Source organism: Sus scrofa, unplaced genomic scaffold (assembly GCF_000003025.6).
Source record: "Sus scrofa isolate TJ Tabasco breed Duroc unplaced genomic scaffold, Sscrofa11.1 Contig61, whole genome shotgun sequence".
Classification (NCBI taxonomy): domain Eukaryota; kingdom Metazoa; phylum Chordata; class Mammalia; order Artiodactyla; family Suidae; genus Sus; species Sus scrofa.
Window position 1 is genome coordinate 36,749 of NW_018085264.1, and position 23,915 is coordinate 60,663.

At 37.4% G+C, this 23,915-nt stretch overlaps 1 protein-coding gene across 1 annotated transcript; it reads right to left on the reverse strand.

The window, feature by feature from the left end:
- Positions 1 to 3,956: 3,956 nt before the first annotated feature.
- On the reverse strand, positions 3,957 to 5,430 carry LOC110258999 (olfactory receptor 2B2-like). The gene has a single exon (XM_021082296.1). It carries the CDS (start codon positions 5,253 to 5,255, stop codon positions 4,311 to 4,313), a length of 945 nt encoding a protein of 314 aa, XP_020937955.1. The 5' UTR covers positions 5,256 to 5,430; the 3' UTR covers positions 3,957 to 4,310.
- Between the last annotated feature and the right edge of the window lie 18,485 nt (positions 5,431 to 23,915).

Consider the following 23,915-nt stretch of genomic DNA (forward strand, 5'->3'; position numbering starts at 1 on the left):
TTGTCTATTTTGTTGTTGTTGTTGTTGTTGTTGCTATTTCTTGGGCCGCTCCCACGGCATATGAAGGTTCCCAGGCTAGAGGTCCAATCGGAGCTGTAGCCACCGGCCTACGCCAGAGCCACAGCAACGCGGGATCCGAGCCGCGTCTGCAACCTACACCACAGCTCACGGCAATGCCGGATCGTTAACCCACTGAGCAAGGGCAGGGACCGAACCCGCAACCTCATGGTTCCTAGTCGGATTCGTTAACCACTGCACCACGACGGGAACTCCAAATTTCAGCAATTTTATTGATCTATTCCATGAATCAGATTTTTTTTTTTTTTTGGCCATGCCCACAGCATGCAGAAGTTCCCAGGCCAGGGATCGGACCTGAGCCACAGCTGTAACCAGAGCTGCAGCAGTGACAACACCAGATTCTTAATCCTTTGAGCCACTTGGGAACTCCAGGAATCAGATTTTGGTTTAAATGAATTTTCTCTAATATTTTCTATTTTTAGTTTCATGGATTTCTACTCTCTTCTTTATTATTTCCTGGCTTCTACTTAACTTAGGTTGATTTTGTTTTTCTCTTTTAGTTTTTATTTAAGGTGGAATTTTATACTATTGATTTGAGACCTTTTTTCTTTTTTAACATGAGCATTTAATAATATGCATTGCCCTTTAAGCACTGCTTTAGCAGCATCCCACAAATTTTGATATACGGCATTTTTACTTTCACTTACTTCCAAATATTATCTAGTTTCCTTTGTGGTTTTCTATTTGATCCATGGAGTAGAGGAATATTTAATTTTCAAATGCTTGGATATTTTGTTATTTTTCAGTTGCTGATTTCTAGTTTAACTTCATTATGGTCTGAGGACATGTCAGACCATAGATGAGTGAGGAATTCAAGACCTGATATTTCATTCACCTTCTACTTTCAAGGATTTGTTGATTTAGAGCCTACTGATGTGTGATTGAGAAGAAATACCTAACTCCATTCCCACTGAATGCTACTTTTCATTCCCATTATCCAGGATTAAAGTACTAGAACTCATTTAGCAGTTTTCTTTTTTCTTCTGCTACTCCTTAATCTAGAAAATTAAAGTAACCAATAAGATCGATTCTTATAGAATTACAGTCACAAGAGAGTGGTCCTAAGGCAGTAATCCTATGGTCCAATGGAGTTGTTAACCCCAAATTTTCCCTGGATCTTCTTTATGAAAAAATCAAAGTATTTATAATAAAAAGAGTAATAGAGTTTTAGTGGAGAAGTTTACATTAAGTACACCATCTTTTTGTGCAAATTTAATGAATGTATGAAATATGGCTTTGGCTTGCTCACTGGTTTGTGCTCTTTCTTAAACACATAACACTCTCACCAATCAAGCTGTGACTTTAGAAAGAAATTTAGGGTTTTAAATTTTATACTTCTAAGTCATAAAATCATATGCTGGTTTATGTTTGTAAACATGGCTATTGATGTAAAGGGTAACGCAAACAAAAGCAGCTTACATATCTTTTCTTTTTTCTTTTTCTTTCTCTTTTTTTCCTCATATCACGAAACGCCTATTTAATGACTTACTGATATTATACAATTTACTAATATAACATTTAACAAATTTTGTTTTAGTAATTCTCTCAAGAATATTAAAAAATTTCTTCATAAATCCTGTTTTCAACATTGCACTATACTGATCTGCCTGCTTGACAGTACATGAACTATAATTCATTTAATTAGGTATCTAAATTTATAAACTTCTAAAATATCAGGCATCATTCATGTAAAAATATTAATGGCATTTCAAAATTTAAAATTCAGAATTTTTTTTGTTTAAATCTTGGGTTTTTGCTCTGTAAAACAATTGGGATTTGGGAGTGATTTTTTTTACTGTAGCAAAGTCTATGTTCCCTTGCCTAAGTAGAGCATGCATAAAATCCCAAATGTAAGAAATTTTATTATCTAGATATAAATGTGAAAAATGCTTAAAACTGATATCTGCGCTAAAGATCACAGTTAGGTAAAAGGCCAGTGTTCCCATTCAGGACCATGTAAACTTACATATCTGTACTAGTGACGGCGAATCAAAACACACCCCTAGGGTTCTGAAGACACATGTGGAGCAACCTCCTGTGTCAGCACTAAATGTCTTTGCCGACCCATGTTTTTGTTCGAAAACCTATGCAGCTTCCACAACATAATATATCCATGTTTATTCCAATACAAATTAGTAGCTTCGATGTTCATTTATTTAAATTTCACCTAGACCTTTAAACAAAACTAACAAACCTAAGATGTAGCATTTTTATTTAGTAACTTCAAATGCCCTCTGAGAAGTTCAACCCACAATCTCTGAGAAGTACATTGCTTTAATAGAATGAATAAATGAATACTGTAAACACTTTTACTAATACATATATTAAATATATTATACCATATTGATGTGAGGTCCTATGGAAAAATGAATCATGAATTGTGAGGAACACTGTGATCAAAATATTTTGTTTAGTATCATTTTCGAGATTACAGTAGAATTGAGGAAATCAGGAGTCTAAGGTAACTAGGACTCTTCATTTTTATAAAAGCTGTTTCTTCATATTCTAGCTTCATCTGTCTCCCAACTGGGCCAAAAAAAGTGGAAGCGCTCACTGTACTTAATTGACAGGAAGTAGATTTTTGCAGTGTTCTTTCCAGAAGGAAGAAAGAGTTGCATGGAAAAAAAAGAGAGTCCTTGGGAAAAAAATAGAAGCAGCTCTAGATCCAATTATGTTGGGTATATTTACTGAACATTTATCATGTCCAAAGCATGACAGAGAAATCTGCAAAATTACAAATATGAATATTACATGGGTTTGGGAAGGACTTATATTAAAAGTCAATGCACTTGATAAGGTGTTCAAATAAGACCCATCCGAAGGGTGGACACCTCATATGGGTGGGGTAAACCAGTGCTGTCAAAGAAAAATAATATGCTGAGTAGGAAAACACCAGGATTCATGCTGACACACACAGAGAAAAGAGAAATTCATATGAAATATTCCATTACATGGAGTGATCCCAATTTACTAGAATATTTTATTTTGGGGGGAGATTTTATGCATATTTTATATTATATCCTATCTTCAGTATTTTCAATTCCAAATTTACATGATTTTTGGCAGTGTTGAACTCGTATAGTTTGTTAATGTTCCCAACCATTTACCAATTTAATTCATATCCCAGAATTCATATCATCCAGTGTATTTATTCTTCAAAATTAGGAACCTGATGAAACACACTGATGGATTTTCATAAAATGTGTGTTTATCAAGACCTTAGACCATGTCTTATTAGGGGACTGTGATTCATTGCTTTGAAACAGCTAAAGAACTGAAATAAGTAAAAATGATTAAATGTATTCACGGATAGACTGCACTTTAGAAAGAATAATTTTATAAAGAAAGCTTGAAGATGTGTATTATAAAGGAGAGACTGGCAGAAATTGTACTGATGCCTCAGAATAAGTGCTTTGTTCATAATTTTATAAATCATCAAATAGAAAATGATTTAGAGCTATATGACTTTATAATTAAAATTTTATTACTTAGATTTGCTTTATGGGACACAGCTACAATATTAAATATTAAATTCAATGTTCTATAAGAGAGGCAATTTCATACATCTTTGAATTTTCTGCCTTTTTTTTTTTTTAAAGAGCCACACCCATGGCATATGGAAGTTCCCAAGCTAGGGGTCGAATCAGAACTGCAGCTGCCGGCTTATACCACAGCCACAGCAACGAGGGATCCGAGCAGCATCTGCAACTTATGCCGCAGCTCAGGACAACGCCAGATCCTCAACTCATTGATAACGATCGAACCGCATCCCCACAGATACTAGTCAGGTTCATTACTGCTGAGCCACAAGGGGAATTCCCCATACATCTTTGAATTAAGGCAAGTGGTGAGATCTCTATTTGGTGACAAAGAAACTATATTCAAAGATAATAAATGGTTTCCCCCAAAAGGCTTTTTTCCCTAACCATATCTACTTGTTAACTTGGTTTCAGGAGGGGAAACTGGTTTACTAGCTAGAGAAAAGATATTTACAAAGTTTAGAAAATGTAAACTTTAAGATAAGATGCAATATTGTAAAACAGTCTCAAAAATGGGTAAGGAAAAAAAAAGGCTAAGTGCTGTCTGGAGATCACTAAGAACTGATTGTTTCTTTCTTGGTCATGCTCCACTTGAGAACTTTATAACACTTGATACACTTTTCTCTCATGTCTGACAGCTTCTCTGAAAGGCAAACATATCTATCCTTATTTCTTGGGCCTTCTCTTCAGAGCTCACCTTGTCCTGACCCAAAATTCCTTAGTCAGTGCCCTTCTAAGGGCAGCTTTCACATCCTTGTTCCTCAGTGTGTAGATAAATGGATTGAGTGTAGGTGTGACGATTCCATAGAAGAGAGCCATGATCTTCCCCCTGTCATGGGAATAGCTAGAGGGAGGCTGGACATACATACTGATGGCTGTCAAGTAGAAGAGGGACACCACCAGCAAATGGGAAGCACAGGTATTAAAGGCTTTCCAGCGACTTTCAGCAGAGCGGATTCTCATGACTGCCCGAGCAATGAACACATAAGCGCCCAGGATGAGGGTGAGGGGCACCAGAAGTAGCAAAGCCCCTAGCACATTGAGCTCTGCCTCATTCACATGAGTATCAGTACAAGCTAATTTCAAAAGAGCAGGAACTTCACAGAAGAAATGGTCTATCACCCTCTGTCCACATCGTGGGGTCAACACTGTGAAAGTGGACTGCACAAGGGAGTTAGCAAAGCCACTAATCCAGGTCCCAGTGGCCACGTGGATACAGTGTCTCTGGTTCATGATGACTGGGTAGTGAAGGGGCTTGCAAATAGCAGCATAACGGTCAAAGGCCATGATGGCTAGAAGTATACATTCAGTAGAACCCAAGGCCAAGAAAATGTAGAGTTGGGCAACACAACCACCATAGCTAATGGTCTTTTCTGGTCCCTGAAGGTTGACTAGCATCTGTGGGACAGTGCTGCTGGTATAGCAGAGATCCAGAAGGGATAGATTAGAGACAAAAAAGTACATGGGACTGTCAAGCTGGGGATCCAGGTGGGAAACCAGGATAATGGAGATATTTCCAAGTAGGGCAAAGATGTAAGCCACCAGAAAGATGACAAAGAATGGTGTCTCCAGCCAGGGGCGATCAGAGAACCCCAGTAAGATAAAGTCATCTAGTGAGCTCTGATTGTTGATCCACATATTGGCATTGACAGGTGAAATTCCAGCTGAGACCTCTAAATACTCTCTTCTAGGGATGGGTATTGATGGTAAAAGGAAGCCACAGAGAATTAAGGACCAGAGATGCTAAGATGAACCTCTCACTTTTGCTATCATCTGCATCTATATCGCAATTATGGTATAATGTTGAGCCAACATTATCAATGTAATATTGAAATATTATTAAGAAAAGAATAAAAAGAATACCAGCAATGTAGTTGAAAAGTTATCCTTACTTCATGAATGTCTTCTGATATTATTCCTTTGGATTTTGATGTCTTCCTTTCTCAGAAGTTTCAATTGAAATACCATCACTTTATTTGTCATGACTATGTAATGGAAACAATCGAGTGTAGATTAAAACAGATTGGGAGAAGGCAGAGCTTCCCAAACAAGGTTGAACAAAGGACAGCATGAAGAAGGCAGGTGGATCAGCAGTTGAGGGGGAGCCAAGACATCTTGGCATCTTCATCTTTGTCAAATTGACCCTGGTCAGAAACATCATGGGAACTGGAGCACTTCATCAGTTTTGCACAGTGAAAGATGGTGTGTCAGGAGCCCAAGCATTAGTGTTGGTCCTATTAAGAAAATCTTAAATTGGGGGAAAGAGATAAAAAATTCAAACACAATAACATACACACAAAACAAGCCTCAAAACCCTGCTTGCTGTGAAATGCTACTCTAGGGATAGATACATAAGTTTTATGTACTTTTAACCTCTGAGAGAAATCACCAGAAAGAGTTTCAAATATTTGGCTCCTTGAAATTTGATGCTGTACATAATATTTTGAATCCCCAAAGATAATCACTAGCATGTATAAATTTAGACATTTCCCCCTCTCTTTCCCTTCCTTGTTCTGTTTTCTTACTCATTAATTATATTTCTACCATCTGAGATGCCTCTAAGCTGCTCTTCCCCCATCCAAATCACACAATTCCTTTATTATAAAATTTTTTGAAGGATAACTCTAATTTTTCATTCTTTAAAATCCTACATTTCTTTAGGTTTGACTCCCACATTATAGCAAATTCGTCTTGTATTTTGAGTTATTTTATAAAGGCATTTGCCTTCTTTCTTCAAATCCCACTCATTCCTTTCACTAGTTGGGTACTTTGGAAATGTCATTTAATCTTTTAAGCTTCAATCTTCTCTTTAAAATGAGCCTAATTATACCCAGCTCATAGGACTAAATGATATAATGTAAATCATATATATAAAACTCAGTTATGTTCATAGGCTAATAATTCATTAACTGTTAGTAATTATTTCACAAATCAGGAATTTTCTAAAATATTGGCTAATTCTTATTCTTGTGTATCTATATGTGGCATATAATGGTATTTGTAATAAGTAGACAATTAATAGGTACCGAGGATAATAAATATGAAGTGACTGCAAGGAAAACAACCAAGGAACCTCCAAGTACTTATTTTTTTGATCCTCTTAGTTGACCTTACATTATATTCTTCTTGTGCTCCTAACTTAGTAGAATTAGTGGATTTAGTTGGCCAGGTCTATTGTTTATGTTGGTGTCATTGAGTTGTGGAGTTAGTGTGGGGAAAGTGAATTACAATGAGAAATGATAGGGAGAAGTCCTTGCTTCACAGCATCAAACCTCAGAATCATTAAATCTAAAATGGAGCTCCATCCTACACTTCTCATTTCTTTGCTTTAGTTTTAAAAATACAATTTTTGACATGCAGAACCTAACAATTATCTTCAAATTACAATTGCCTATGTGCTGTCCTAGTTGTCAAATTAGACCCATTTTTCTTTAACATTGTCTCTTGTATGTATCCATTACATCTACATCTACACAAAAATATTATAACAGACACAAAGAAAACAGTTCAATGTTCCATGGTCTCTAGCTTTCAAGCTAGTCTCCCCACTTGCAATTGCTTTCTCATCTTCACAGCATTCTAGCATGCCTGGAGAACAGTCTTCTATTAGTTCAAAGCTGATTATGCACATCTCAGCTCAAAATTCTGCAGTGGATCACTGTGCTGTAAACATTATATTAAAATGCAAACTTAGATTCACTGCCTCCTACAATAATGGCTCAAACCACTGCAACATTGCCAGACTTTTCCCCCGCTTCCTTATATTTATGCTGATCCAAAACTCCATTGTTGCTCTCCATCCTGTAAGGACTATTTCGAGTACCAAAGTGTTCTTAAGTATTCCCCCCTCTTTAACTAATCCTCCCAAGCTCTTTATCTGTAATTTTCTTACAATACACTCCATAGTTTATCATAATTATGTATAAAATGTGTTTCTGTTTCTGTACCTATCCTGTTTCCCTGACCAGATTGATTATATACTCTCCCCTCTTTTTTTTTTCTTTTTTGCTATTTTAGGGCCGCACTCGTGGCATATGGAGGTTCCCAGGCTAGGGGTTGAATTGGAGCTACAGCTGCCAGCCTACGCCACAGCAAAAGGGATCTGAGCTGCCTCTGCAGCCTACACCACAGCTCACAGCAATGCCAGATCCTTAACCCACTGAGAAAAGCCAAGGATTGAAGCTGCATCCTCACGGATCCTAGTCGGGTTGGTTAACCACTGAGCCACAAAGGGAACTCCTGATTATATACTCCTAAAGAGTAAACACAGGACTTGTAGACTTAAACATGATAAGTATTTCCTACATTTTAATTGATTTCAATTCAGTTGAAACCAACAACTGTGAAACTCTTCCCTTTGGTGTTCTCATATGTTAGATTATGTCAGCATCTTGATTTTGTTATTTCTTTTATGACCTCAATCCGTTTCTTGATATTTCATCACAACAGGAACTAGATACATTATTCACATTTCCATTCCAAGCCCAAAAACCAAGGCAGAGTTTAAATATGCCCTCCTTTACTCATAATGCAAACATTTTGAGGGTTTTACTACTAATTCTCAAAATGACATAAGTAATCAACCAATAAATAGATTTATTTTACTTACTGAAACAATGGATTTTTTTCTTTTGTCTTTTTAGGGCCGCACCCACAGCGTATGGAGGCTCCCAGGATAGGGGTCGAATCAGAGCGGGAGCTACTGGCCACCACAGCCAGAGCCACACCGGATCCTTAACCCACTGAGCAAGGCCAGGGATGGAATCTGTGTCCTCATGGATGCTAGTCAGATTCGTTTCTGCTGAGCCACGATGGGAACTCCCCAGAAATCAATGGATTTTTGAAGGTCACTACATACACTTGTGACTAGCTTGTTCACCTATAGACTAAGAGTCAGAATACTTGCATATAAGCTCCATACTGCTTGCAAGACAATTGGAAAAAGAAAAAGCTATACAAAATAACATATTGTATTAAGAGAAAAATAACCAGTAGTTGAAATATTAGTAGATCCACTTACATGGTAAAATCACCTAAGAAGGTTTCTGGAAATTTCCAAGTGCCTGTGCTCTTCTGTGGAAAATGAAGTTATTTTCTTGCGACGTCGTCCCCTTTTATAAATCCTATTATTTCTTATATCTAAAATAACACTCTTCATTTAAAATCGATGTTATGCAGGAGTCCCTGATGTGGCACAGTGGGTTAAGAATCCAACTGCGGGTTGCTGTGGAGGTGGGGGTTTGATCCCCAGTTTGGTGCAGTGAGTTAAAGGATTTGGCATTGCCACAGCTGTGGCGTAGGTCGCAGCTTTGGTTCAGATTCAATTCCTGGCCTAGAAACTTCCATGTGCCATGGGTGTGGCCATTTAAAAAAAAAAAGAATAAAATAAAATAGGTCTTATCCAATTTCTTTTCTTTTCCCATATTTTATCCTATGGTAGTGAGACTTTAGAAATAGAGCCGTGGAATGTGATTATGTTTTGTATTATATTTTATTCCCAAAGAAATGGACAGATGTCACTGTCAATTGATTAGAGGGTTATTACAGAAATAAAAAATAATATTCTGATTCAACTTTGAGAAACAACTTTATCTTTATACATAATTCCTTAACCCAATTTTGCCTAATCTATTTTGGTTAAAGAAGAAATCACTCCTGTGTTGCAGGATTACCTTACAGAAGGATGGCCCTCATTGAGCATGCAAGAAATTCCTTATCCAATTACAATCATAAAAGAAACAACTGTAGAATTCATCCTATCTGAATTGCTTTCTTACTAAAGACTCAGGATCTCATTATTACTGAGTACCCTGCACTCAGATAACAGTTTTATAAATCTAAAGAAAACTGAAAATTTTCTCCTGACTTTCAAAGATTACTGCCATGAGATTTTCCCAGTCCTTTTTTTTCCCATTACATCTCTCTAAAAGGACCCAGAACATTATTAAATTTCTGAGATAAGCTTGGGACTGTTATGAAGAAAATATATACTTACTCCCTGGGAACAGTAAAGTTATTATTATTCCATTATCACATACTTACTCCAGAGGAGCAGAAAAGTTATTAAAGATAAATATGTAGCATGTTTTACTGGTTTTCAGAATACATGATAGCATTCCTAGACATTGAAGTTACATAAAAACAGTGACAAAATGAGTGATGATAATGACAGCAATAAATAAACTCTGAAAGTAGAGCTGAGGGGGAAAAAATAAGGAAAACAGGGAATGAGAAGAAAAAGAGATAAATACGTAAAGATAGTAATGTTCTTTCTTGCATTTTGTAAATGATTAAATGTGTTAAATTTGTCTTATGAATATGCGGCAATAGAGAGAAAAAGGAAAAAAAGGATGCAAATACTAAAAGGGTGAGACCAAATCCAGTAATTGTGTATTGACCTGGAAAGGGCTGTGGGGAGTTCTTGCCTTTCTGGTTGTATATGAAAATTATGGGATTAGTAGAGCTTAATTTGTCTAAATAGGAAGTTAAAGAAAATGCTGATGAGTTCCCCAGCAGATGAGAAAATAGAGCTGGGAAGACAGAAGAATTTGTGCTTCTGAAGCAAATGGGACATGCAAAGGAATGAAAAGGCATCAGGAAAGAAGCACCTGAATGGGTGGGTAGCTTAAAGAAACATGGGGACTTTTATTTTAGATGTTTACATCCTGATACAGTCTTAACTTTGTAAGTATGATTCTACTATAACATGCTAAGACAAAATAGAAACAATATGTAGGTGGTCTACCTCTGATTCACTTTAGATATTTCTCCTTAATGTTAGTGTCTGAGGATCATTGCTATAATTTCTTTCTTTACATAATTTTTTTCCATTATAGTTGGTTTACAGTGTCCTGTCAATTTTCTACAGTACAGCAAAGTGACCCAGTCTCACACACACACACACACACACACACACACACATTCTTTTTCTCACATTGTCTTCCATAATGCTCCATCCCTCAAGTGACTAGATACAGTTCCCAGTGCTATACAGCAGGATCTCATTGCTTATCCATTCCAAATGCAACAGTTTGCATCTGTTCACCCCAGACTCCCAGTCCATCCCACTCCCTTCCCTCCCCCTTGGCAACCACAAGTCTGTTCCCCAAGTCCATGTGTTTCTTTTCTGTGGAAATGTTCATTTGTGTCATATATTAGATTCTAGGTATAAGTGATATCATTGGTATTTGTTCCGTCCGTGTTGCTGATCTTTGCTGTAATTTCAATGCCATGCTCTCTGCCTATTGGATTTCTAAATTGTTATAGATTTAAATAATCTTTGATTTGTTTGAGTGGTAAGACTTTTCAGAGTTCAATTGGTTTCTATAGAAAATCAATATTTTTATTACCCACAAACATCATAATGTGGTTTCAATCCAGAGAAGGGGTTAAAAAAAAAAAAAAAGGCACACCTGCAGCAACATGGATGGAACTAGAGACTCTCATACTGAGTGAAGTAAGTAGGAAAGAGAAAGACAAATACCATATGATATCACTTATATCTAGAATCTATTATGCGGCACTAATGAACCTAAAAGAAACTCATGGACATGTGGTTGCCAAGGGGGAGGGAGTGGGATGGACTGGGAGTCTGGGGTTAATAGATGCAAACTATTGCCTTTGGAATGGATAAGCAATGAGATCCTGCTGTATAGCACAGGGAACTATATCTAGTCACTTGTGATGGAACATGATGGAGGATGATGTGAGAAAAAGAATGTGTATATATGTGTGACTTCGTCACTGCTCTACAGTAGAAATTGACAGAACATTGTAAACCAACTATAATGGAAAACATAAAAGTCATTAAAAAATAAAATTTAAAAAATAAAAAGGCACACCTAAAAATATTTAAATTAAAATACACGATTTCCAAGGAGTTCCCCTCCTGGCTCAGAAGTTAATGGACCTGACTAGGATCCATGAAGATGTGGGTTTGATCCCTGACCTTGCTCAGTGTATTAAGGATCTGGTGTTGCCGTGAGCTATGGTGTAGGTCACAGATGCAGCTCGGATCCTGCGTTGTTGTGGCTGTGGTGTAGGCTGGCAGCTGTGGCTCTGATTAGACCCCCTAGCCTGAGAACTTCCATATGCCACAGGTGCAGTCCTAAAAACCAAAAAAATAAAATAATAAAATAAAATATTTCCAAAGGTAAATAGCACTGATAATAAATTTGTATTTTTCCATAGCTTTCCTCATAATAAAATAAAATACACCAAGGATTTAGAAACACCAGAATATTTATAACAAATTTTCATAAACATATTTAACTATATTTGCTTTTGTACTCATATATAATCATCCTCCCATGCATATTTGTTTCGTTCTCATAATAATCCTCTAAAGCAAAAATGATTTTTTTTAATCTGAGAAGAGAGAAAACTTGGACACCAAGAAGTTACAGGACTTGCCCAAGTATATAAATCTAGAAAATTCAGTAGTTAAGAAGTGAATAATACAGGACTTTGAATCCTAGGTCAGTATACTTTTCATAATTTCATTGTTCTTCTCGCAAACAAATTACATGCAGCAGTGGAATCAAACTTTTTAAATTAAAAAAAAAAAAACTTCATAGTTCTATCCTTGAATGCTTCCTTCATCCCACCTTAAGAAACAACCAGTGACAAAACTAGGTGACCTTTGATTTTTACTATCCTCCCCTCCCCAAATCCCTTCTGCATTTACCAGATACGGGGCTGTAATTCATCCATTGTTTGGCATATGACAGAGAGGGGGAGTTATGGAAGACTGACCTGTGGCTTAAACACAATGTGCACACACTGGTTTCTGCTTGCGTTTCTTCTCAGTTCTGGAGGGCTTCAACCAACCTCTCTCCGGCCTAGTGAAGGGTCAATTTTAAGAAACTAACACCAATTTATGGCTATCCACAGACTTCATAGATCCACAGGGAGCTCTCCCCTGATTTTTCCTGATAGTACGGTTTTGTCCCATCCTTCTATTTAAGCATCTGAGATTCAGCATAATTAACAGCTGCTGCCACCATCATGTCCAGGAGAGAAGAACCAGAGGGACTAAAAGGTGAGACAGCCTACAAAACAATCAGGAAAATGCTTCTAACAAAATACAAACTGCAGGCATGTCAGTTGGGAGAGTCATCTCAGAGGAAACCAAATCAATTTCACTAAGACCTTAATGGTTGCCAAGATGATTTTTATAATACAGATTATTTGATAGGTAAAATCACCCTTTACTATGCTTACTATTATGAGAAAAATAGGACAACTATGTATAGTTGCAAAAGTAATCTTTCTGAAGTATGATTTTTTTCTTTTCTTCTTCTTTTTTTTTTTTTTTTTTTTTTTGTCTTTTTGCCTTTTCTAGGGCCACTCCTTTGGCATATGAAGGTTCCCAGGCTAGGGGTCTAATTGGAGCTGTAGCCGCCAGCCTACACCAGAGCCACAGCAACGGGGGATCCTTAACCCACTGAGCAAGGCCAGGGATCAAACCCAAAACTTCATGGTTTCTAGTCGGATTTGTTAACCGCTGCGCCATGACGGCAACTCCTGAAGTATGATTTTTTTCATGTTTCCCCCGTAGTCTCCCTTCATTCTCCCCCTACGATTTATTATATAGCTATGTAATAAACAGAAGATATATATTAATTTGATAGTCACTATATAAATTAGGGGAATACATTTTAATAATTCATATTTACCTAACAACAATTCTAAAACTTAGAAAAATCAACTAACTTGTCCAAGATTATAGCCAGGTGCACTAGGAAGAAAACCAATGCTTCCAGGAGTTCCTGCTGTGGAATGGTGGGTTAAGGATCCAGTGTTGCTACAGCTATGGAGTAGGTCACAGCTGTGCCTTGGATTTGATCCCTGGCCTAGGAACTTCCATATGCTGTAGGTGCAGCTATAAAAAACAAAGACAAAAACAAACAAAAAAAGCAGCACTTCCAAATTTGATCTGGCTTTTCTCGCTCCAAGTTATTGAGCATTACTAATCCAGACTCACCCCATTTGGATGTCAACATTAAAATTCAACATGTTTTTCACTTGGCAGTACAGCAGAAATTGAAGGAACATTGTAAATCAACTATACTTTAATAAAAACTTTAAAAAAATTCAACATGGTTTTATCCAGTAACTCCATTGTATTAGCCTTTCTTTTTTCTTTCAAAATATCCATGGAGTAGTAGGAAAAATAATGGGTATGAAACTGCAATGATTATTTATAAATATTAAATCTGTAATCTTGGACAAATAACTCCTACTGTCAGACTTTGTACTTCTTTATCACAAAAGTCTGGTTATTAAAACTCCTGAATTAACTTGACCTCAAATTATCATAAGAAAGAAATTTTTTGAAAGGATTTTATATTGGGTTTCGGAAATAAATCCAAATGTGCATGAAGGTTTACTTTACAACAAAAGCAAAGTATGTGGTGCAGGCCGGCGGCTACAGCTCTGATTCAGCCCCTAGTCTGGGAACCTCCATGTGCTGCAGGTGCGGCCTAAAAAGACAAAACAAACAAACAAAATAAATAATAAGCCCAATAGATTATGCTGTATAGTATGTCATAAGCGCTCTGGAGGAAAGAAACTGTGGAGTAGGGTAAGGAGTATCAGGAGGGTGAAGTGGGTAGATGGTGGAATTAAACAGTGGTCAGGAGCGCTCTCCTAGAGAAAATAAGATGTAAACACTTGAGGGATATTGAACTGCAGGAGGTGTTTCTGTATTTTGGAGATTAATCCCTTGTCAGTCACTTCATTTGCAAATATTTTCTCCCATTCCGTGGGTTGTCTTTTGGTTTTGTTTATGGTTTCCTTTGCTGTGCAAAAACTTTTAAGTTGAATTGTCCCACTTGTTTATTTTTGTTTTTATTTTCATTACTCTAGAAGTCAGCTCATGTCAAAAAAAAAAAAAAAACCCCAAACAACCCAATCAAAATGGGCAGAAGATCTAAATATGCATCTCTTAAAGAAGACATACAGATGGACAAAAACAAAAAACAAAAATAAAACATGAGAAGATGCTCAACATCACTAATTATTAGAGAAATGCAAATCAAAACTACTATAAGTTACCACCTTACATCAGAATGGCCATCATCAAAAATTCTACAAACAATAAATGCTGGAGAAGATGCGTAGAAAAAGGTTCTGCCTAACCCTCTTACATTAATGGTGGGAATGTAAATTGGTGCAACCACTATGGGAAACAGTAGGGAAGTTCCTCAAAAAACTAAAAATAGAACTACCATAGGATCCAGCAACCCACGCCTAGGCATCGATGTAGAAAACCTTAATCTGAAAAGATACATGCACTGCAATGTTTCTTGCCGCACTGTTTACAACAGCCAAGACATGGAAGCAACCTAAACATCATCGACAGAGCAATGGATAAAGAAGATGTGGTACCTATATGCAATGGAGTATTAGACATAAACAAGAATGACATAATGCCATTTGCAGCATGGATGAACCTAGAGATTGTCATATTAAGTGAAGTTAGATATTGAAAGACAAACATCACATCACTTATACGTGGAATCTAAAAAAAGAAAAGTGACGAGACCTGCTCATCCACTCAGGTCCCAAAGTCAGTGGTGCTGCCGATTTAAGACAGCAGAGACAAAGAAATAGAGTGGGGATCAGGGGGCTACTGCCTTCGAGGGGCAATAGCAATCCTCTGAGCCAAGTCATGATTTTTATTTGCTATTTTCTACTTCCTAGTACGTTCAGAATCACAGGTGTTATTTACAAGGTTACTGATCAAGGCTACAGATATGCAAGGCACAGACCCTTTGTATTCATAGATGCTGTAAATGATTAACCCTCCAGAGAAAGATTATATTGTTTATGCTTACGGCTATTAACGCCTTTCCTCCAACTCCCTTAGGGTCATGAGAACAAGAACCTCAATGGCTTTCCATGGACAACATCTGGAGTATTTAGCAACTTGATTTCAAGCAGCCACTCATACGGTGTACCTTTCCTGTCTCACTCCCTTTCCCCCAGGGGTCTGGGAAAGTCATATATTTTGCAAGCCTAGATTAGCATCATTCTTCAAGCGCCATCTAGTTTCTTTGCTTCACTATGCCCTGTATACATGCATATCTGGCAAGCCTCCAACAAAAAAGGATACAGACAGATTTACTTGTAGAACAGAAACAGATTCACAGACTTTTAAAAACATATGGTTACCAAAGGGGACAGGTGGGGGTGGGGAAGGATGGACTAGCGGCTTTGGGATGGCATATGCACACTGAGGTAAATGGAATGATTGGCCAACAGGGAACTGCTGTATAGCACAGAGAACTCCACCCAATATTCTGGGATAAGCTATGTGGGAAAAGAGTATGAAAGAGAATGGATATGTGTACATGTATAACTGAATCAATTGCTGTATAGAAAAAATTATCACAACATTGTAAATCAACTATACTTCAATACAACTTTTAAAAATCAGGAGAAAATACTTAAAGGAGGGGAAAAGGTTAGCTAAGCAGGCATTTGGGATAGAGCATTCCAGCCAGAGAAGAGCAAAAGTCTTACAGCAGGAGGATACCTAGTGCCTTTTAATAACAGCATGGGGGCCAAGTAGGGAGTGAGTCAAGAAGGGAATTGGGGGAGATGAGTTCAGGAGAGGCCATTGTACAAATTTAGAGCCATTTGGAGCTTTAGGCAGAGAAAGGAGAAGAGGAAGGATCTGCTTTGAGTTTCAGAAGAATTACTCCATTGTGTTTAGAATTCCCTGTAAGCATGGAAGTGATTACATAACATAGACACTAAAGCAGTAATCTGGCTGAGAGATGATGAGATAATGGACTCAGAGCAGGGTCTTAGCAAAAGAAGTGATAAAATCCTAGAGAGATATATGTATATATACACACACTGCATTTTAGAGCCACACCTGTGCATATGGAAGTTCCTGGGCTAGGGAATGAATGACATCTGCAGCTGCTGGCCTACACCACAGCCACAGCAACCGCCAGATCCAAACCGTGTCTGTGACCTACACCACAGCTCACAGCAACTCTGGATCCTTAACTCATTGAGCGAGGCCAGGGATCGAACCCACTTCTGCATGGATGCTAATCGGGTTCATAACCCACTGAACCACAACAGGAACTCCCTGGATATATTCTGAGGTTGGAGATAATAGGATTTCCTGAAGCATTGGATATTGGCTGCTAGTTCTTCATTTTATTTTCCGTTTCACATTGATGTATCAGCTTCCTGCGTTGGAAGATAAGACTTAGGCTTGCTTTTGCATAATATTTTATTTCTCCTTTCACACACTCACATAAACACACCTGTTCCCCAAACACCCTAGTATAATTATATCCTAATGTTAGATAATTCAGAGTTTATATTATAGTGATAATAAAGATGGTTTTCACAGCCAAGCTGTGATTAAGTTTTCCTCATGTGTTTTTGGTTGTTCCGAGTTAATAAATGTTTTATGCCTATGTGTAACTTTTTTCTACACTTTGTATTTTAGAGCCCACAAAACTGCCAGGCTCATTTCAGAATGATAGACGATGTCAAATAGTCTGTCAGCTCACTTTTCCTGACGGGCTTTGCCAGAGCATTCGTGCTCCAAACTTGATTCTCCTCATGCATGTCTTCCTGAAATTTCCCCTCACAACCAGCCTGGCTTAGAGGAAGCACACTCACATTTATCCTCTCAGGGGTCTTTTTGGCTGGGACTGAGAATTAGACGTTGAGATAGGTCCACAGGAGAAAAGCACACACATTTATTTAATACAAGTTCTATGTGACATGGGAACTCTCGCAAAGAGGGAAAGGCAAGAAAATGGTAACATCTCCTTACTTTTACATCAGGAGAGACAGTTGTGGGAAGGGACTGAACTACATGAGGTTGTGGGAGGAGGCTAAAGAAACAGAATTATTTTAACAAGGTCTGTTTGTATAGAATTCTCTCCATCTCACCTTTTCTGATCCTCGGTGATAAATAAGAGTATTATTTTCCTTCAGGTGGAGGCAGGATATCTTTCATATGGGAATTTCATCTCCTGAGGGAAAAAGAAAGATCAGAGTGCTTTTCCTGTACCTGCTGCTTTTCAAGTCCCTCTTAACTCAAGACAGTGACTCGGCCACAGGGGCATATGTCGGGTGGCATGTTCTGAAATCCTTCACTAGCATTTTCTCCCTTGCTTTTCTGCCTCAAATCCCTTGCACGCTGCTCCCCATGCTTTTGACTTTCTCAGACGTTTCCTTCCTTTGGGTAGAGCGTAGCCCTCTGCGGCTTCCTGAGAATACTCAAACAAGAAAAACGAGAGCCCTCATACCTGAAAATTTCGGTAGTCTCTCATCATGTTTCCATGACTGATAGTTTGAGCATAAAATTCTGAGTAAAAAATAAAATCCCCTTAACACTTTGAAATCATTGCTTTTTTAAGGTCTGCTTTCCATATTTTTTGTTGAGTACACCAATGCCATTTTTATTTATCAGTCTTTAACTATAAATTTTCAGCTGTCACCCTATCCCCCCAGTAGCTCTTAGTTTCTTTTCTTGGGTGCTGGTAATTGCAGTCTCATTTTGCTATATTTTTGTGTGGTCTCTTTTCTTCCATTTTGCTGTGCACTTATGAACACCTGATGTAGACAGTTTTCAACCCCTTCTTTTTTACAATGGAAATATGTTCATTAATGATCATAATATTAGGTACTTTAGAATGGTCAGTGTGGGGGCCCATGGAAGGCCACCCCAAAAGGTGCCTCACTGGCATATGGATTATTTTGAATTAACGTGAATTAATAAATGATCAATGCAAGAGGGACACTCTGATCCTGCTTTCTGACTCCCTGCAATTGGGAAGTAAACCTCTCATGTGAAAGGGGCATTCTTGCATCTGGAGGTAAAATGACGCATTTAAGGCTAAGGGGAATCTGGGCTGAGAAGCCTATATAAACAAGCTTTGTTACTTCTTTAATTTACCACCTAGCACCCAAACAGTTTAGATTTTTCACCAATTAAACACCTCAAATCTAAGGTTCTTTGTGCTGTCAGTTTTCATACATTTATTGTTTCTTTGTCTAAAATGCATAAAATGTACCTGCTTTGGCCACTCTTTAAGTCCAATTGCTATGAGATCTCTACATGCACGAATTAAAACTAATTTCTTTTTCTCCTGTTAATCTGTTTTACATTAATTTTGTTATTAGTCCGGCCACAAGAACTCAAGAGGGGTACGGGGGAAATTTCCCTTTCCCCAACACCAGAAGAGAAATATAGTAAAAGAATATATTCTTTCATTGAAGTTTTAATATGTAATTGTTGCAGTAGAAAATAACAACATAAAAAATGAAACATATGACAACTTAAAAAGCGAACATCTGCAAAAGGAACAATTATGCCACTGATGTAATATTTTATTTTCTTCATTTGTTCCTTAGTGTTAAGAAAAACAACTAACAATTAAAATGAAGAAACCTCAATTTTAATTCTAGGAGTCAACTTCAGTCAAATCCTCCCTTATCAAAGATAGTGCATCTTCTGGGGCAGGGGTTGGGATTGGCATATGCACCCGGTGGTGTATGGAGTGACTGGCCAGTGGGGACCTGCTATATAGCACAGGGAATTCTACTCAATATTCTGTGATGATCTAGATGGGAAAAGAATCTGAGAAAGAATGGATGTGTGTGTGTATATATATATATATATATATATATATATATATATATAACTGACTCATTTTATCATATAGCAGAAATTATTACGACATTGTAAGTCAACTATACTTCAATGAAACTTTGAAACATGGAAGAGAAAAAAAGATGTTATATCTTCAATTCACATTTGTTTCACTGTTTCACATTTTAAACATAAATAAACACTCTAGGTGTTCTTATCAGGATACAGATGCTCAAGTTTTTGCAATTGCGGTGCTATCGTCCTTTATTTCTAATCATCTATTCAAGTGTAGAAATAGACAGCACCTCAGGGACTGGAGGGCCTCAAGCTATTTAAAAGAATTTCAACATTAGAACGTTACTCTTAAATTGGTTTATGTGAGAAGTTGACCATATAACTGGGAATTCTCTAAATCAACTTCCAGATAGAATGCAATGTTTATTAAAGATAAGCAAGAAAAGTTTGCTAAGTCAAAACTTATTAAAACTAAATAGAAACTGCAGTAGTTTTTTAGATACAAAAGTTTTTTTTTTTTTTTGAGCATGTATGTTATCCCTGAATTTGTTTAGAATTGGCAGCACAAGGGTTAATAACAAGCAAATCTACTTCAGTTGATTTTATTACTATCTTAAAATTCTCTACAGATAATTCACCGGCTTTGTGCCTATACAGGGGGCAGACAGCTTGCATTGCCACATGTTGGTAGGGAGCCCTTTAATTTTTATGTTGAAAAAACATTTTCCTTCTCTCAATTCTATTCCTTTCTGCCTGAAGTTCCTGTCCTTCGAATGTTGTCCTTGTATATTCGTCTTCTGGTTTTTCTTGAATTTCTTCTGCTATTTTTTTATCTTGGTTTTTTCCTTCACTCTAGGAAATTTCAAGGTTATGTTTGAATGCTTCTCTCTTTTCAATTTAATTTTACTGTTCTAATATTTTGTTAAGGTAACAGAAACCATTTAACGAATTAGGAAAATAATGTAAACTAGGTCTGTATTGTACTACTCAACAGAAGATAGTATGTTTGGGTTTTTAGAAGCAATTTTTTAAAGTCATTATTAATCCTCATTAAGAGCCTTTGAAACTTTTTTTTAACAGGAGTAGGGGGTCTTTTTATTTTTATTATTATTAATAGTAATAATGTTTATTTTTTCCATTATACCTGGTTTAGAGTGTTCTGTCAATTATCTGCTGCACAGCAAGGTGACCCAGTTACACATACATGTGTACATCCTTTTTTCTCACTTTATCATGCTCCATCATAAGTGACTAGATATAGTTCCCAGTGCTATACGCAGGATCTCATTGCTTATCCATTCCAAATGCAACAGTTTGCATCTATTAACTCCAGATTCTCAGTCCATCCCACTCCCTCCCCCTCCCCCTTGGCAACCACAAGTCTGTTCTCCATGTCCATGATTTTCTTTTTTGTGGAAAGGTTCATTTGTGCTGTATAATAGATTCCAGATGTAGGTGATATCATATGGTATTTGTCTTTCTCTTTCTGACTTACTTCACTCAGGATGAGAGTCTCTAGTTCCATCCATGTTGCTGCAAATGGCATTATTTTGTTCTTTTTTATGGCTGAGTAGTATTCCATTGTGTATATATATACCACATCTTCCGAATCCAATCATCTGTCAGTGGACATTTGGGTTGTTTCCATGTCCTGGCTATTGTGAATAGTGCTGCAATTAATATGTGGGTGCACATGTCTTTTTCAAGGAAAGTTTTGTCTGGGTATATGCCCAAGAGTGTGACTGCTGGGTCATATGGTAGTTCTATGCATAGTTTTCTAAGATACCTCCATACTGTTCTCCATAGTGGTTATACCAGCTTACATTCCCACCAACAGTGCAGGAGGGTCCCTTTTATCCACACCCTCGCCAGCATTTGTTATTTGTGTACTTATTAATGATGGCCATTCTGACTGGTGTGTGGTGGTATCTCATAGTAATTTCGATTTGCATTTCTCTAATATTCAGGCATGTTGAGCATTTTTTTCATGTGCTTGTTGGCCATCTGTATATCTTCTTTGGAGAAATGTCTATTTAGGTCTTTTGCCCATTTTTCAATTGGGTTGTTGGCTTTTTTACTGTTGAGTTGTATAAGTTGATTGTATATTTTATTTATTTATTTATTTTTGTCTTTTTACCTTTTCTAGAGCTGCTCCCGCAGCATATGGAGGTTCTCAGGCTAGAGGTCTAATCAGAGCTGAAGCCTCTAGTCTACACCAGCGCCACAGCAACACGGGATCCGAGCCACATCTGTGACCTACACCACAGCTCATGGCAACGCGGCATCCTTAACCCACTGAGCAAGGCCAGGGACCAAACCTGAAACCTCAGGGTTCCTAGTGGGATTCGTTAACCACTAAGCCACGATGGGAACTCCCTGTATGTTTCAGAGATTAAACCCTGGTCAGTTGCATCATTTGAAACTATTTTCTCCCATTTGGTAAGTCTTTTTGTTTTTTATGGTTTCCTTTGCTGTGCAAAAGCTTGTCAGTTTGATTAGGTCCCACTGGTTTATTTTTGCTTTTATTTTTGTTGCTTTGGGAGACTGTTCTAAGTTTTTTTTATTGCTTCTTTCCTTATCATTCTACTTTTAAGTCCTGGGGGTTGGTTGGTTGGTTGGTTGGTTTGATGAGCCTTCATTAATTATACCAGTTACAAAGATTTTTACTGTTCTTTTATCCTGCATTTTATGTGTCTTTTCTTTCTCTCTCTCTTTTTTCTCTCTGTTTATGTTTGTCTCCCTCTGTTAGAGGACTGACTCAGAGGTGAGGCAATGCCTTCACCCAAAAATTAGTTGGAAATGCTGTGTGCTTGGGGGACGCTTGCTGATGGGATGATCAAGGCTTTCACTGGAATAACTCAAATGTCAGGACACTTTTGGTCGCTTTGTAAAAGCCTTCTACATTCCCCACAGGAACCACTTCTATTTTCCTGCCTAGAGAGTTACAAGGTTCTAAAGCTGACCAGTGTTCTAGGAGCAGAATGAGGAAAAACCAGGGGGAAAGAGGCTGTCCGAAGCACCTAACCAAATACCCTGTTTTGGGGGTGACATTCTACTCAACTCTCTGCCAGGCCTGGGGGTGCTCTCTGACCTAACTCGTCTAAGGGTGACCACTCCTTTTACCAGCTTTGATGTCAGAAGGTCTCTCACCTAGTTGTATGGACTCGGGAGACCTACACTTTTTAGGCAGACTTTTTAATGGTTGTGATTTTAGCCTCACTCTGCAACCTGCCTTCTAAGATCCCCAATGCTCACCTTTCTTAGCACCACTGCTACTCCAAGGCTCTGCAGTACAAATGGCCTTTATTCCTGCTGGCTGCTCCTCTCTGCCTCCCAGTCCTTTCAAGGCATTATTCGTCATCTTTTTTTTTTTCCTTTTTTTCCAGTAAGTCATTTACTACCTTCCATCTGCTTCCTATCTTCCAAAAGTTTATTGATTTTTCTTGCTCTCAGTTCCTCTCCAGTTCCATTTGTCCTTATAGATACATACAATTTTGTATTTAATATATTTTTATGGTTTTCAGAAAGGAATGGGGATAAATATCTTCATTAAACTTATTATTTACCAGAGCTCTATTTCTAAAAATCTATTTAGGTAGCTGGTTATGGGGATAAAATAACAGAAAATAAGTGTGTTAAGTTTGAAAAAATTCACTTCACTTTTAGTCAGTAATGATTTATTCAGTTGTTGAAACTTAAGGTGCCATATTATTTCTATTCCCAAAGTATATCATTGGAAACCAGTGATTTCCATCCTTCAAATATGTTGCCCTCTGAGCCTTAGCACATTCAGGACATTCTTACCTGGAAAGCAAATTTCTTGACCCCGCATATGTTTGTAGTTTTAGCTCTTCCTTCAAAGTACTACCCAGTACTCACTAGATTTATGCTTTATTTGAATTTCTCAGACACATAGGCATTCACTATATGTGCTGTCTTATTTTATTGTGCATCTGTTATGACCTTACATTGATTTTTAATTGATTCATAAATCATGAAATATATTTTATAGGAATATTACATACTGTTTGTCAGTTATTCTAGGATGCTCTAATTCTTCACAGGGATAAACATATAGTGGTGCATAGACTATTACTGATTTTGTATGTAATGAATAATTGTTGATATGTTAATTTATGACTTTTCAGTTCTTTGTGCACAGATTTTCATCTTAAGCAAAGTTCTTAAGGAGCAGAGATCACAGGATTGTTCTTTCTTTCTTTGTTTCATCTTTCTTTTTTGGCCACACATGCAGCATATGGAAGTTCCTGGGCCAGGGATGAAATCCAAGGTGAAGCTGCAATCTATGCCACAGCTGTGGCAATGCCAGATCCTTAACCTGTTGTACCACAGTGGGAACTCCAACAGGTTCATTTTCTTTAATATAAGTTTCTTATTGCTTTAATTTTGATGTGAGAAATTAAGTAATTTTCTGAAAATTAAGAAGAGTAACTGTGGGAATAATAGGGAGATAGAGACAGCCAGTAGTTAAAAAATGAAAAAAATTATGGATAAGCATCCAGTCGAGTGATAGATCATGTTGGTATAGCTTTACAGGAGGACCTTGCCATTCAGGACCTCATCTGATACTGTTATGGTTGGTGAATCCAGCTGGCAGGTTGGGAAGTGAACTGTATGACCAAACATGA

What these genes read in the sequence shown, in the direction of transcription:
- LOC110258999 (XM_021082296.1), bottom strand. Translation starts at nt 5,255, where the DNA reads ATGTGGATCAACAATCAGAGCTCACTAGATGACTTTATCTTACTGGGG.